Raw genomic sequence first — 12,166 nt, forward strand, 5'->3', positions numbered from 1 at the left:
GGCTTCCCTATGGAGGAAAAAGAACCCGGAAAAACCGGGTACTTTTTGAACTGCAGGGGTGGCGTAACAAGTGTGCCATTGGCACACTCGTTGCGTAAGTGCCATGCAGCAACATGTAGACGTCATGCAGCGTTTATGTAACAATGGCAGCGCCTGTGTACACAGGGCACCGCCATTGTTATGCCACCTGCACACACTAGGGTTAGGGACTGTGTGGTTGTCGCATGGTCCCTAACCCTAGAATCAACGCCAGTACACCGCTTGTTGGCGGTACGTACCGGGCCTATATAAAAGAGATAAGAGATGAACAGACTAATTCAAGGACGAAGCTTTTAATGATAAGCCACATTATAGAAAGTGAAATGGAAGCTACTCTCAAAACACTTGGGAGAAATAAATCACCAGGAACAGATGAAATACCAGTAGAGTTGTTTCAGGATACAAAGACAGAATCCATCCAAATTCTAATAAAAAACATGTAGAGAAGTGTGAAAAACAAAACAGGGAGCAGTATCAATGTCCAAGCTGGGTTCAGACAAAAAAGAGGCACTAGAGATCATATTGTAAATATAAACTGGATTCAAAGAATATACACTTGATTCAAATACACAGTGAATATTCAAAGGATTTCAAAAGAAAATCAGTCTGTTCTTTTTGGATTATAGCAAAGCCATTAATTATGTAGATAATGTAAAATTATGGATCACTCCAAAAGAAATGGGTATGCCACAGCATTTGATTGTTTTCATTTTTAACCTATACTCAGGACAAGGGACCACTGCAAGAACAGAAGATGCTTAATCAAACTACTTTCTAGTTGGCAAGGTCAGGGCAATCTGCGTTTTATCACCCTGTCCATTTAATTTATACACAGACTACAGCATATGGAAAGTGGAATTAGTCTAAAATGAAGGAGATGTAAAAACTGAGAGATGCATCCTCAACAAAATATGTTGATGACTTGAAATTACTATGGCCCAACACTTAAAAGTGCAAAATAGACTACAGGGCTACAGTTGAATATTAAGGGGGAAATAATTACCACAGATGATTTACATAATTTTAAAGTGGATGGTGAAACACAGAAATAGTCAACGATTCTCTGTAATTTGGCTCAGTCATTGATCAGAATGGAGACTGAGGTCAAGTAATCAGAAGAAGAATAAAACTTAAAGGGCAGCTATGAAGTAACTAGATATGATCCTCAAGTGTAAAAATATATTATTACATACCAAAGTTAAAACCATTCTTGCCATAGTATTTCTGATTTCTAAGTATGGTTGTGAAAGCTGGAAGGAAGGAAATTAATTTATCTGAAATGTGGAGCTGGCAGAGATTTCTGTGGATACCAAGAACTTCCAAAAAGACTAATCAATGGATCCAAGAGCCAATCAAGCCTGAACTCTTTACTTGAGTTCAAAATGTTTAAACTGAGGCTGTCTTACTTTGGGCATATCATGAGACAACATGATATTAGAAAAGATACTAACTATGCAGACTTGAAGGCAGCAGGAAGGAGAGGTTGCTTACCTGTAACAGTAGTTCTTCGAGTGGTCATCTGCAAATGCTTACAAATGGGTTTCACTGCGCCTGCGCAGTGCTGCTCGGAAACTTCTAGAATCACTGGGCAAAGTACACTTTGCAACATATAGAAACTTTTTGGCAGTAACTCCGCCCACCCGTTATAAGGCCCCTGCGTTCCCGCTCTTTCCCCAGTTCCGTAATTTTTACGCCGTGTAAGCGACATGAGAATGAGCCAATAAGAGCAGGACACTGAGGGGAGGATGGACGGGATTTGTATGTATTCGCAGATGACCACTCGAAGAAATACTGTTACAGGTAAGCAACCTGTCCTTCTTCTTCGTGGTCTCTGCGAATCATACAAATGGGTTTAGACTGACAAGCTTAGGTAAGCGGTGGAGGGAGTGTCCTGAAACCAAGTAAGGTTCAAACAGAGTATGTTTATTTTTCACAATAAAACTCTTTAGAACCAAGAACTGTGTCAGTCATTTCTAGTACCTCAATAAATAGCACTAACCAATGCAAAGGTAAGGCACATCAACAACAGTGAGGTCATGCGAGACCTAGGTAAACCGTTAGAATGCACATGAAGCACACTGCATTATAAACATGTCAAGAAAACACTTGGAAGCAGTGCAATGACTAGAATGTTGTAAACAGGCCAGTCTTGGCAAAAAAACACTTCCCAGAGTACATGAAGCACATCAAACTGTAAACATGTCAAATCATGCATGGCATGCAGTGCAATTAAGGTAAACCTGAAACCAACACTGCCCTTCCAAAGGCTGCATCCCGTTTGGCCCTGGTGTCCAGCCTATAGTGCTTAATAAAAGTCATTGGCTGAGACCAAACAGCAGCTTTACAGACATCCTCCAGAGACACCCCAGTCAAGAATGCGGAGGATGCTGATACCGCCCTAGTAGTATGGGACCGAACGCTGGTCGGGAGAGGTCTGCCCAAAAGTTCATAACACAGGTGGATGGTACCGGCCACCCATTTAGAAAACCTCTGCGCAGACACTGGCAGCCCCCTTGTCGGTTCCGTGTAGCATTGGAAAAGTCTGTCGGAAAGGCTGGAACCCGCAGTTCTGTCCAGATAGAAGGCCAAGGCCCTCCAAACGTCCAAGGTGTGTAAACTGTGCTCGACCTCGGTGGTCGGGTTCGAGGCCAGGGTAGGCAACACAATGTCCTGACACATATGAAAGGCAGACACCACCTTAGGCAAAAAGGTGATGTCAGTATGGAGGACAACCTTGTCCTTATGAAATCTAAGGAAAGGCTGTTCCCTTCGTAAGGCACAAAGTTGGCCCGCATGGCAGGCAGAGGTGATGGCCACAAGGAAAGCAGTTTTCCAAGTCAATAGTCTCAAGTCCGTTGTGGCCCTAGGTTCAAAAGGCTTGGATTGTAGGGCAGGCAACACAGCGTCCAGGCTCCATGCCAGAGTCGGCGCAAGGCCGGGGGGTAGAGATTGCCACAGCCTCTTAGGAAATTCTTTACCAGAGGGTCCCTGGAAAAGGAAGGCCTGCCCTCAAACTGGAAATGAGAGCAGATAGCAGAAAGGTAGCACTTAATGGACATGAGGCACAGCCCCGTGTCCAAAAGCACCATCAAGAATTTCAGCACCACCGGAGTCGTCACCCGAGTCGGAGAGAGGTCTCTCTCGGCAAGGAACAACAGGAACTTCTTCCACTTGGAAGCATAGGATCTCTAGGTTGAAGGCTTCTGAGCAGCCAGGATCACCATCCGAACTGAGGAAGGTAGCGAGGCTAGGGACAGAGCCTCCAAGCCACCAGCAGTAGGTCCTCAATGTCTGGATGTCGGACTCGACTGCTCTGGATCGTGAGTAGGTCGGGGCGGAACTCGAGGCGGAGAAATTCCCTCTTGGAGAGGTGGAGAAGGGACGGAAACCATGGCTGTCTCGGCCACCAGGGAGGGATGAGGATCGCATCTGAGCAGTCTGCTGTCATCTTGGACACTACCCTGATGATCAGTGGGAATGGTGGAAAGGCGTAGAGCATCTCCCCTGACCAGACGAAGCCAAACGCATCTCCGAGGGAGTTCTCGTTGCACGCCTGGGAGCAGAACTGGGGACAGTGGCTGTTGCAGGCAGTCGCGAAGAGGTCGATCCGAGGGGTTCCCCATCAGTCGAAGAGGTCGCTGACTGTCTCTGGGTGAAGTCTCCACTCGTGGCAGGTGGCTGAGGATCTGCTGAGCTGGTCTGCCAAGTCGTTCTCCTCCTGTGGCAAGTGGATAGCTTGGAGGAGAATCTGTCTTGGGATGCACCAATCCCAAATCCGCAGGGTGATGTCCAGAAGAGTCCTAGATGCGGTGCCCCCTTGCTTGTTGATGTAGTACATGACGGTCGTGTTGTCCATCCTGAGGAGAACCACCTTGTTCATGACAGTGGATTCGAATGCTCTCAAGGCCTTCTCTACTGCAAGCATTTCGAGAGCACTGATGTGGAGATCCTGCTCACTTGGGGACCACTTGTCTTTTACTAGAAGACTGAGCAAGTGTGCACCCCAGCCCTCCAAGGATGCGTCTGTCATTAGCGTTAACTGCGGCTGGGGCAGGCTGAATGGCATACCAGCGCAGAGGTTTCGGGAGTCTAGCCACCATCGCAGGGAGTAGGTCACGGGTCTCAGAACGGTGAGCCATTTGGACGGGGGTTCTTCCATAGGATCGAAGACCGACAGGAACCACGACTGGAATGGTTGGGAGTGAAGCCTTGCCCACGGAGTTACAAACATCGTTGAAGCCATGTGACCCAGGGCCACCTGAACATCCCTGGGAGCCGAGGACGGCACCGATGAACGTAGCCTGCCTGGATGGGATGAGATGGGACTTCTCTCTGTTGACGATGTCAAGGCAAAACTGACAGCTTCCCGCAACTCGTCTCCCGAGGCGGCCGCAAATAGCCAATCGTCCAGGTAGGGGAATACTCTGTATCCTCTCTGATGGAGATATGCCACGACCGGAGCCATACATTTGGTAAATACTCTTGGGGCTGTGGCAAGGCCGAAAGGAAAAATGTTGTATCGGTATGCGGCGGAGCCGACGGTGAAGGTGAGCAATCTTCTGTGGGATTCCCGAATCCCAATGTGGAAATAGGCATCCTTCAGGTCGACAGTCGCGAACCAGAGTCCCTGATGGAGTAAAGGCAAAATAGAAGCTAGTGTTACCATACAGAACCGATGATATTTGAGGAAATAGTTCAGGCCCCTTAAGTCCAAATTGGGTCTGATTCCTCCATCAGCCTTAGGAACAGTGAAGTATCTTGAAAAGAAGGACCCGGGAAAAGCCTCGGGTGTGACGGGCGAAATAGCCCCTTTACCAAGCAGAGTGCGCACTTCGTCAAGAAGGGTGTCCGAGGGGACAATGGAAAGGAAAACTCCAGTTGGGGGAGCTCTTCGAACTCAAGGGTATAGCCCCTACAGACAGTGTTCAGGACCCACAAGTCGGTTGTGATTGAGGCCCAGGTGTTAAAGAAAGGCCTCAAAATGTCCAAATAAGACAGGGCAAGGGGGACGAAGCACGTAGGAGCCCTTCAAGACCTCTTCTTGCCCTGGTCGGTGTCCTGCCAGTGAGATTTCCGGTACCGGGCAGGTATGTTGCGCCAGCCAGAGGAGGAGGAAGACTGGGAAGGAAACCGTTGCCTCTGTGGCCCCTGCTGTTGAAACGGTCGGTCCAGGTGATAAGATCTTTGGGGCTGACCTTGTGACTGCCAAGTGCACTGCCTCTTTCTAAACGGAGAGATGGAAGTGGATGACATCCCATGCTTCTTGGCTGCAGCCTTCATTCTGTATTTGCGGTTTAGACGATCATCCGTCTTGGCATGGAACAGGCCCAAATCATCCACTGGCATGTCTTCTATGGCTGACCTTGCGTTGGAATTGAGGTCAGACCCCCAGAGCCAGGCATGACGCCGAAGTGCTACCGATGCTGCCATGGCCCTGCCGGCACAATCAGCCACATTCCGAGACATGGTGATAAGCCAGCTGCCAATTGAGTGAGCCTCATCTCTGATTTTGACAAGTCTGCGTTGGGCATCATCGGGCACATCCGGGATTATTGGTGAAATCCCTTCCATCAGGGTTTGGATGTAGGCCCCTATACAGGCATTGTAATTAATCGCCTTGACCGCCAATGCTGCCGCCGAATATGCCTTCTTGGCAAGGCCATCTATCTTCTTAGCCTCCCGGTCAGAAGGAGAGGTGGCCTGTTTATGAGTGAAAGTTTGCTGTGCTCCTTCCACGATGGCTCAGTTCTGTTTAGGGTGGGTGGTCAGTCACACACAATGTGAAGGTGAGATCCGGTATAGGGACTCAATCTTCCCGGGAAGAACCCACTAGCAAAGACGGAATTTCCCAAGAGCGCTTCATGATGGTTTCAAGAGATGGGAGAAGAGGGATGGACAGTGGTGTAGGGACTCGACCATGCACCCGGTGCTCCACTGGGTCCTTTGCACCTTCTTCCGGGTAGGAGAGCTCAATGTCCAGAGTATTTGTTATCTTAATGATGTGCTCGTTGACTGAGCGGACATCATCAGTGGGGGAGGATGGTTACGGATGGTGCAGTTCTTGGGGCGATCCCGGTGGAGACATCTCGGTGTCGGAGGGCTCCTCCGAAGATTGAAGAACATTGGGCTCTGAAGCTGAATCGAGCAGCTCTAGTTGTCCAGGTAAACAGGCTGGAGCGAGGGCCGGTTCCGAGGCAGTCGTCTGTTTGGAGACCTGATGTGATGGGGTCGACGGGGGAGGGCCGGAAACTATCACAGATGGTTTGGAAGCAGGGCGACCAGTGAACTTGGAGGAGAAACACTCCAGTGCGTGTTCCTTTGACACCGACATATAACAACGATCCATTTCCGAATCGTAAAACAGATTGGGGTCGTCTTGGAACACCTCCTTACGCGAAGAACGTGGGACCGGTGTAGGTGATCGAGGTCCTGAAGACCTGGAGTCCTCCCTGTCGGAGTGCACCAAGGGAACAGTCGTTAGGCCCAACAGCCTAGGACAGGGGTCGGCAACCTGCGGCCCGCGGGCCGGATCCGGCCCGCCAAGGCCTTCCTACCGGCCCCTGCGCAGTCCTGCCGCCGATTGCCGCCGATTTCCCCCGTTTTCGTGCCGCTCCAGCCGCCATTTTGTGTTTCAAAATGGCGGCCGAAGTCTCGCGTGACCTCAGGATGGCAAAGGTCACGCGAGACTTCGGCCGCCATTTTGAAAAACAAAATGGCGGCACCCATCTAGTAGGCCCGGTGCAGCCCCTGGAGCACTCCAACAGGGCTCCAGGGGCTGCAGCAGGCCTGCAGCAGGCTCCACCTCGCCCTCTGCCCTCCTCCTCCTCCTCCCTAAGAGCAGGGAAAGGAGGAGGAGGCAGAAGGAAGGAGTACAGAGCGAGGGAGAAAGGGAGCCAGAGCAGCAGCTGCAGCCACAGCAAGGCCAGAGGTTGGTTCATTGGGGGAGGGGGTTAGCTGGGTGTTCTTTCTGCAAAATGCTCTCTCACCAACTTGTGGCTTTTCTGGGTTGAAACTGTGTGCCTGCTTGCTGCAGTTTATTTTCAATTGCATTTTAGTAATTTCCTTGCTTGTAACTTTATTATTATTATTATTATTATTATTATTACTACTACTACTACTTGCCCTGGGTGTTCTTTCTGCAAAATGCTCTCTCACCAACTTGTGGCTTTTCTGGGTTGAAACTGTGTGCATGCTTGCTGCAGTTTATTTTCAATTGCATTTTAGTAATTTCCTTGCTTGTAACTTTATTAGTATTATTATTATTATTACTACTACTACTTGCCCTGGGTGTTCTTTCTGCAAAATGCTCTCTCACCAACTTGTGGCTTTTCTGGGTTGAAACTGTGTGCATGCTTGTTGCAGTTTATTTTCAATTGCATTTTAGTAATTTCCTTGCTTGTAACTTTATTAGTATTATTATTATTATTATTACTTGCCCTGGGTGTTCTTTCTGCAAAATGCCCTCTCAATGAGAAAGAGGAGGAGGAGGAGGAGGAGAAAGAGGGGGAGGAGGTGGAAAGGTGAGTCTTTTCAGGTCTGCCTTGGGTTTTTTCCATTAATTTTTAAAAATATATAACACTTATTTTTGTTTTTTTATTTCATTATTTTTATTATTGCTTTTTATTGTATTTCATTATTTTTATTATTGCTTTTTATTTCATTTCATTATTTTTATTATTTATGAAGGTGAGACAGTGTGACTTTCCAAAGTGCTGTAACAAAGGTCTGCTGTAACAATGATAGTGGTGGTGGTGATGATGATGATGATGATGATGCTTCGGTGGAAGCTCCACCCTGGCATGTGGCTCCGTCCCCAGAAGGTGGAAGCTCCACCCCTGGCATGTGGCTCCGCCCCTGGAGGGTGGAAGCTCCACCCTGGCTTCGGCCCCCCAGTTGTCTGAGGGACAGCAACCTGGCCCCCGACTCAAAAAGGTTGCCTACCCCTGGCCTAGGAGAAGCATCACCGCTGGTTGGCTTACGCGAGGATTCTACGCCCGATGGGGCCCGGGAGGACGAAGTTGAGGTGTGTGACTTCTTATGAGTCTTTGAGGATTTTGCGTCACTGACAGTATGCTTGTTCTTAGGATCCGATTTCAGTTCCGAGGGCGCCCCTACAGACTTAGTCTTCTTCGGTGCGGGCACATCAGATGCCACATCGGTCTCATGCCCCCTCTTCTTGGAGGCCTTAGCAGTCTCAGCGCGGTCATCCCGGCCTGTGGGCGGCCTTGAGGTCGGGTCAGCTGTCCCAGGTCTGTCCTTCTGAGAGGAGGACTTCAAGGCCGGGGCCTCGGTGTCAATGGCCCTCGATTTCTTGGAGGAATCCTTGGTGACCGAGACAGCATTAGGGACCGAAGGTTCAGCCGGGACTTTGGATTTCTTGGATGCATCCTTCGGGATGGAGGAGGCCCTATGGGTTGGAGTCTCGGCAGAGGCCTTGGAGGTGGTCCCCTCAGTCGATGATTTATGGGGGCAATTGGAGGGCTTGGTGGTGGCACTGAGTTTTTCAAGACCACGGGCTACATGGCTGGCAGCACTGGGCTCCGGGGAACCACGGGCCGTGACAGCAATAGGCGCAGACACCACACTGGACAGACTGCCATGGGCAGAAGCAGCAGGAACCAAAGCCGATGCGGCTAGGGCCGAAGCTGGCTGGGAATCCCTTTCCTGGGACTTGATCACCCCTTGAGCAATCGCCAAGGTCAGGCGGGACTCACGGTTTTCCCTGGCCTGCGATGTCATCGATTTGCATAGCAAGCAGGCCTTGGCATCGTGGTCCCTTCCCAGACACAGGAGACAAGAAGAGTGCGGGTCTTGGACCGGCACTTTGCCGCCACAAACGTCGCACTTCTTAAATGGAGCTGGTGACATGATGCCAAATTGGACAAGATGAAGATGAGAAGCGAAGCCGAAGTCAAACGAGCCGGAGCGGTCAACAATGCCCGGGGTGGTCAGAGAAAACAAAGTCAAAACAGTCCAAGGTCAAGTACCAGTGATTCAATGGAAGCAAAAAGAGCAAGCAAAGTTCCCTAAAGCAGCTAGCGCGGTGGAAAAAAGGAACTGGGGAAAGAGCGGGAATGCAGGGGCCTTATAACGGGTGGACGGAGTTACCACAAAAAGTTTCTATATGTTGCAAAGTGTACTTTGCCCAGTGATTCTAGAAGTTTCCAAGCAGCACTGCACAGGTGCAGTGAACCCCATTTGTATGATTCGCAGAGACCACAAAGAAGAAAAGAGGAAAATTGCTTTGCAGGGAGACGGAGTCAATCAAAGAAGCCACAGGTCAGTTTGCAGGATCTAAGAAGGTCTGTGGATGATTGACACTCTTGGAAGTCTGTCATTCATAGGTTGTCAATTTGTCAAAGCTGACTTGAAGGAAATTAGCAACAGCAGCAAGACGGAAATACACCCATTAAATGCAAAGTGAGAGAAGAAATTACAACAATCTTGATATTAGAGTAGATTATTAGACTGTGACATATGCATACCTTCTAAAGGATCCTTGTTCAAACCCAACTGGCTTATAATATATCTAGGGATGTCAGTTTTAATGCCTTGCCCCTCTTTTGCATGGCCTTCTGCAGCTTCCAAAAGATAGTAAAACTCCTCAGGATCAAACTCCTGATAGGGAGAAAACAAAAAACATCCATTAGTTTGCCTTGTTTCTGTGGGGGGAAAAAGATGCTTTTTACTTAATTTGGTTGTGAATTATTATGATGATTTCCCAATGAAAACAATTTTGAAGTATTAGGAGCTCCATATGCTGAAAACATAATCACTGCCGCAGACATTTTCAAATGTCTCATCATTATAATTATAATTTTATTTATTGTGCCATGTGAAAGCAAGGAAACCATGGATTCCGCGTACTTCAACCCTGCCCTCCACAAAGTCACTTAAAGAAGCATTGCAAAACTTCAACACTTGTTTTCCTTCATGGCTAAAGTCACTGACCCCTGTTTAAGTGCCAATTGTTAACAGAATATACTGAGCTACAAAACAGAACAACAGGAAAATAACGTTACAGGTAAACTTGGAAATGTAGGTCTGTTGATTTGGCTACCACAAATTTCTTCTTGTCCTGTAGCTGCTAACTAATGTGTATTAAAGACTTCAGTCAGAACACCACAGAAGGTAGATGGGAAAGTATACCAAAAACTGCCCCCTCCATCTTTGTACAGCCATATAAATTGTGCCTTAGTTGGCCTAATAAAAGTATTGCTTCAACATGGGCTTTATGAAGCCAAAGTGAATTAGAAAAAGAAAAAAAAATACAAAAAACACCCCAAGTGGAAAAAAACCCATCAGTATCATCAGTATTGTGTTAATACTCTTATTAGGCTAAGCACATAAATCTATTACAACAATATAAATTTTATTCATACAATACAACAATATAAATTTTATTCATACAAGCATATGAATTTTTCATTATGCATAAAATTACATCATATAACCTCCAGAATTAATACAGTGGGCTCTCAGTATCCATGGGCTTGCCATCCATGAATTAAAACATGCGTGGATGGCAAGCCCCATTGCTTTCAATGGGCACACGTTGCACCTGTCATGAAGGACGATGGGACTCCAGGTCTCATGTGTTTCCTTATCCGTTTGTGTGAGGGGCCAGAATGGATCTCTTGTGAATATGCAGGGTGGACTGCACTTAGTAATTAACCTCCAGAATTAAAATAGAATTAATTATACTAATATACTAGTACACATAATTTAAGTAAAGGAATACCATGATTAGAAGGATTTCATGCTATTTTATAATTCAGCCAATTTTATGATCCCAAGCAGTAATGCCTCAAGAAATATAGGTAATTCTTCTGATCCACAGACTCAAATATTTCATTTGCCAAACTTGTGGTACAAGAAGGTGACATGGTTAGTTGCACTGTGCTCAGTCTCCACAGAGGATAATTTCATTGGATAAGGTCTATTCTTAAGTTTAACATGCATTTATGAGATGCAATATAATAATAAAGGCAGGGGAGAGAATAAGGGACAAATCATTATTGTGTGTACACATGCATTTATTTCATTTCACTCTTCTACATTTGGGGTCTAGGATGATTCAGTATTTCATTGCTACTATAATAGCAATAAGATCAACCAAGCACGCTACTGGCCTAACAGTCACATGGACTTACTTTACACAATTGCAAAAGAAGAGTGTGAACTGAAAGTGGGATATCTTAGCACTATGCACTTATCATAGAGAGATCACCTCCTGCCAAGTTTTACACTGTCAGCTCAGTAGAGATGAAGGATCTATATAGATGGTCTGTCCCTACAGTATTTTTCCTCACATCATTTCCTCTCACTTCCCCTCCCTAGCAGATACATCTGACATTCATTGAGGAGCCTTGAGCATCTACTCTCATTTGGCAGAATCTAGATGGCATAATGATAAACCCTAGAGCTTACAGAATACAGATGGAGAAAATCCAATGATGCATGTGATCGAACACTAGCATGTGCTCACCAATGAACTGACTTATTTGTTGTAAAATCAGTGAAGAAGCACTACTTTGCAGTTTCCGTTTCATCTCTCTATGGCCTGTTCCGTACGGGCGTAAAGTATGTCCCCAGGATGTACTAGGGTTAGGAAAGGGCGTGCTTTACGCATGCCCCTAACCCTAGTACGTCATGGGGACATACAAAATGGCGGTGCCCGTTCTACATGGGCGCCACCATCTTGACATTGCAGACGCATAGCATCCACACGTTCCACAACGGAAGTGACGTCGCGAGTGCGCCATTGATCACTTGTGGCGCCACTTCCGGGGCCCAAAAAGAAGCTGCTTTTTGCAGCTTCTTTTTGGTGCGTCCGGGAACCGCGCGGTTTGACTGCTGCGGTTCCAGGACACAGCAACTGGTGGCGCCAGCAGAGCGCCCATTTTGGGCGCTCTGTAACGCACCTATGTCATCCCATGGAATTTTTCTGGGTGGTTCAGGGCCTGTTATATACTGGTTCAGAGGGGATTGTTCAGCCCTTGATAGCCTGCTATTCTGGATCCCCCTGCCGCATAACGGAAATACTGTGTATGTTCGAGCTCCACTAAAAACAATGGGGCTCGCGCACGTGGTGCAGTGTGGTGCGATGCATGTGCCATGGGTGTGT

The 12,166-nt window shown here is 47.4% G+C and overlaps 1 protein-coding gene across 8 annotated transcripts in view; it reads right to left on the bottom strand.

The window, feature by feature from the left end:
- Positions 1–12,166, bottom strand: part of MAST4 (microtubule associated serine/threonine kinase family member 4) — a 367,302-nt gene that overhangs the window by 63,143 nt on the left and 291,993 nt on the right. For all 8 annotated transcript variants that reach the window (XM_089494950.1, XM_089494942.1, XM_089494935.1 and 5 more), the window contains one exon: positions 9,525–9,657. In XM_089494950.1, the coding sequence (XP_089351076.1) occupies positions 9,525–9,657 (133 nt within the window). The remainder of the gene's footprint in view (positions 1–9,524; positions 9,658–12,166) is intronic.

Source organism: Sceloporus occidentalis, unplaced genomic scaffold (genome assembly GCF_023333645.1).
Source record: "Sceloporus occidentalis isolate IW3139 unplaced genomic scaffold, rSceOcc1.0.p SCAF_1, whole genome shotgun sequence".
Classification (NCBI taxonomy): domain Eukaryota; kingdom Metazoa; phylum Chordata; class Lepidosauria; order Squamata; family Phrynosomatidae; genus Sceloporus; species Sceloporus occidentalis.